The sequence below is a fragment of the Aplysia californica genome, unplaced genomic scaffold (genome assembly GCF_000002075.1).
Source record: "Aplysia californica isolate F4 #8 unplaced genomic scaffold, AplCal3.0 scaffold01041, whole genome shotgun sequence".
Taxonomy (NCBI): domain Eukaryota; kingdom Metazoa; phylum Mollusca; class Gastropoda; order Aplysiida; family Aplysiidae; genus Aplysia; species Aplysia californica.
In genome coordinates this window covers 150,648-154,330 of record NW_004798311.1, presented here as the reverse complement: position 1 = coordinate 154,330, position 3,683 = coordinate 150,648, and the positions used below count along the sequence as shown (strand labels likewise).

At 46.0% G+C, this 3,683-nt stretch overlaps 1 protein-coding gene across 1 annotated transcript in view; it reads left to right on the top strand.

Moving 5' to 3' along the window:
- The window catches only part of LOC118478843 (nischarin-like), a gene marked incomplete in the record, with an annotated part of 11,588 nt that extends 8,144 nt beyond the window's left edge, over positions 1-3,444 (top strand). Inside the window, 2 exon segments of the mRNA XM_035973168.1 lie at positions 1,217-1,346; positions 3,328-3,444. Of these exon segments, the coding sequence (XP_035829061.1) occupies positions 1,217-1,346; positions 3,328-3,444 (247 nt within the window).
- Positions 3,445-3,683: the final 239 nt, after the last annotated feature.

Sequence of the window (3,683 nt, the reverse complement as noted above, 5' to 3'; positions counted from 1 at the left end):
CTAGAGATGACAGTTGTAAATTTCTATGAGTTGTGACTTGGGTCAGGAAGTGTTCACGGGTCGCTGCTGGTTTATCGAAGTGTCCGCGGCCAAAACATGATGTGTCAGCGAATGTCAGACTGGGGGTATAGCTTGACTGTGGGAAAACATGGGCTGTTGAACTTTTCACTTTTTTCTCTAAATACCAAAATTGACATCTCTTGTTTTTCCCTTGTGTCCTTCCATTTTTTTTATCTACTCTCTGAGTCGCGGGTGTACTGGGAGGTCTGTTTACTAATGGATCTAAATTGTGTGTATCTGTCAATCATGGAAACATTCACAGGAAATCTGTTTACTGAAGGATCTAAATTGTGTGTGTCTGTCAATCATGGAAACATTCACAGGGGTCTGTTGCCTGAAGGATCTAAATTGGGTCTAATGGGGGTATAAAAACATTTTCAATTAGTATGTGGGTGGTTGGCAGATATCTGGTGTGGTTTGATTCTTTCCTATCCAGCATCTATCACTCTTATCTCTCCTCCTTCCCTTCTTTGTCTGCTGCTGTCTGGTATCGTCTCTGACCTGTGGATCTTGTTTGACCTATAATGTACTGCTAGTGCTGTACATAAAACTCTTACAAAAACAAAACAAAAACCAATGTGAACGTGCAGTTGTAGTACAGACGTGGTTTTGTTGTGTCTGCAGGCTTTGTCAAACTGTTCTCCCTGCACACCCTGGATGTGTCGCACAACAAAATCTCCTCGGTGAGTACGTGCCACAGATGTGTGTGTGTGTGTGTGTGTATGTGAATGTGTATGTGTGTGTGTCCGTGGAGGAGCTACTGCGATGTCACCACGTGCGATGACACGGTGGATCCAATAATCATGACATTTTCAATGTTTAGATACCAACATTTTCTCCTGGGTGAACCTATTGTTTAGTTCTGTACTCTGGAAGAAATATCTGTTCGAATAAAATCATCAATGACGAGTTCAACTGGAAGAAAATGGGGTCTGTGAAAAAATCTACAAATCTGATCCTGGTGTCAAGTTTAGACCAATGTGTCCATTGGTGGATCGTGGGAAATAACTGGTTTAGTTAGTGTGCCCTGCATGTTATTGTTATCATTACAATCATGATGTTGATGATGATGATGTTGTTATCATTACAATCATGATGTTGATGATGATGTTGTTGCTGTTATAACCATGATGATGATTGTGTCCCCCCCCCCTAAGATGGAGGAGGTGCGCCACGTGAGTCGTCTGCCGTGTCTGGAGAACCTTCTGCTGGTGGGCAACACGGTGACCTCCACGCTGGACTACCGCACCAAGACGTTGGAGATGTTTGGGGACCGGGTGCCTGAGGTAGGTGATACCTGGTCAGATGTTTGGGGACCGGGTGCCTGAGGTAGGTGATACCTGGTCAGATGTTTGGGGACCGGGTGCCTGAGGTAGGTGATACCTGGTCAGATGTTTGGGGACGGGGTGCCTGAGGTAGGTGATACCTGGTGATACGTGGTGAGATGTTCGGTGACTGGGTGCCAGAGGTAGGTGATACCTGGTGATACGTGGTGAGATGTTCGGTGACTGGGTGCCAGAGGTAGGTGATACCTGGTGAGATGTTTGGTGACAGGGTGCCAGAGGTAGGTGATACGTGGTGAGATGTTTGGTGACAGGGTGCCAGAGGCAGGTGATACCTGGTGAGATGTTTGGTGACTGGATGCCAGAGGTAGGTGATACGTGGTCAGATGTTTGGTGACAGGGTGCCAGAGGTAGGTGATACGTGGTGAGATGTTTGGTGACAGGGTGCCAGAGGCAGGTGATACGTGGTCAGATGTTTGGTGACAGGGTGCCAGAGGTAGGTGATACGTGGTGAGATGTTTGGTGACTGGATGCCAGAGGTAGGTGATACGTGGTGAGATGTTTGGTGACTGGATGCCAGAGGTAGGTGATACGTGGTGAGATGTTTGGGGACAGGGTGCCAGAGGTAGGTGATACATGGTCAGATGTTTGGTGACAGGGTGCCAGAGGTAGGTGATACGTGGTGAGATGTTTGGTGACTGGATGCCAGAGGTAGGTGATACGTGGTGAGATGTTTGGGGACAGGGTGCCAGAGGTAGGTGATGCGTGGTCAGATGTTTGGTGACAGGGTGCCAGAGGTAGGTGATACGTGGTCAGATGTTTGGTGACCGGGTGCAGGATTACGTTGAAGGGCGGTGTAGAATACGGACCTACCAAGTACTCTAATAGAATCAGAGATCTCCTATTTTCTTTTGATGTTGGAAGAACACTGATGAGATTTGCAGGAAATCTTATTTGTTTTCCTGAATTCCGTTTGTGCCAGCTTGTAGGCTATTTATCATAAAGGACATGAAAACTCACATTTTTTACTTGCAAATATTTTCCATACTTTTCTGCCTGACTGGGGTTCTGCACACTCTGGTATGTGCCGTGGTGAGTTACGCTGTTGTACTTGACTGGGGTTCTGCACACTCCGTGGTGAGTTACACTGTTCTACCTGACTGGTGTTCTGCACACTCCGTGGTGAGTTACACTGTTTTACCTGACTGGGGTTCTGCACACTCCGTGGTGAGTTACACTGTTCTACCTGACTGGTGTTCTGCACACTCCGTGGTGAGTTACACTGTTCTACCTGACTGGGGTTCTGCACACTCCGTGGTGAGTTACACTGTTCTACCTGACTGGTGTTCTGCACACTCCGTGGTGAGTTACACTGTTCTACCTGACTGGGGTTCTGCACACTCTGTGGTGAGTTACACTGTTCTACCTGACTGGGGTTCTGCACACTCTGTGGTGAGTTACACTGTTCTACCTGACTGGGGTTCTACACACTCCGTGGTGAGTTACACTGTTCTACCTGACTGGGGTTCTACACACTCTGTGGTGAGTTACACTGTTCTACCTGACTGGGGTTCTACACACTCCGTGGTGAGTTACGCTGTTCTGCCTGACTGGGGTTCTGCACACTCCATGGTGAGTTACGCTGTTCTGCCTGACTGGGGTTCTGCACACTCTGGTTTCATACCCCAGACTCCGATAGTTCAGGGGTATTTGGAGGAAAAAACGACCACATTTGGTCGTGGAGTTGTCTCCCATTACTGTGTCGATCATTTCGTGCACACACCCAAATGATGGGTGGTTGGCGGGTGCTCTGGTGAGGTTTTCTCCTTTCCTATAAAACATCTATTGTCCTAATGTCTCCTCCTTCTTTTCTTTGTATGTTCCTCACTCTTTCCTCCTTTCTATGACCTGTTTGTGTTGCTAGTGCTGTAAAACTCTTCCTAACACTAAACGAACCACTCAACCAAAGCGGCTCTCCCCCCAGGTGAAGCTAGACAACCAGCCAGCCAATCAGAAAGAGCTGGACACCGTGGCCGTGCTACAAGCTCTACGCAAGGCCAAGGACGTCAAGATTGTGAAGAAGCCAAAGAAGGTGAGATGATCCCTTAAGACCATATGTATCATTGTAATGTTGATGGTACAGATTATGATAAATGATCATACCTATAATTGTAATAATGATACTGATGATAATCAATGATCATCAGATAATAAATGATCATATTGATAATTATAATAATGATACAGATAATAATAAATGATCATATTGATAATTATAATAATGATACAGATAATAATAAATGATCATATTGATAATTATAATAATGATACAGATAATAA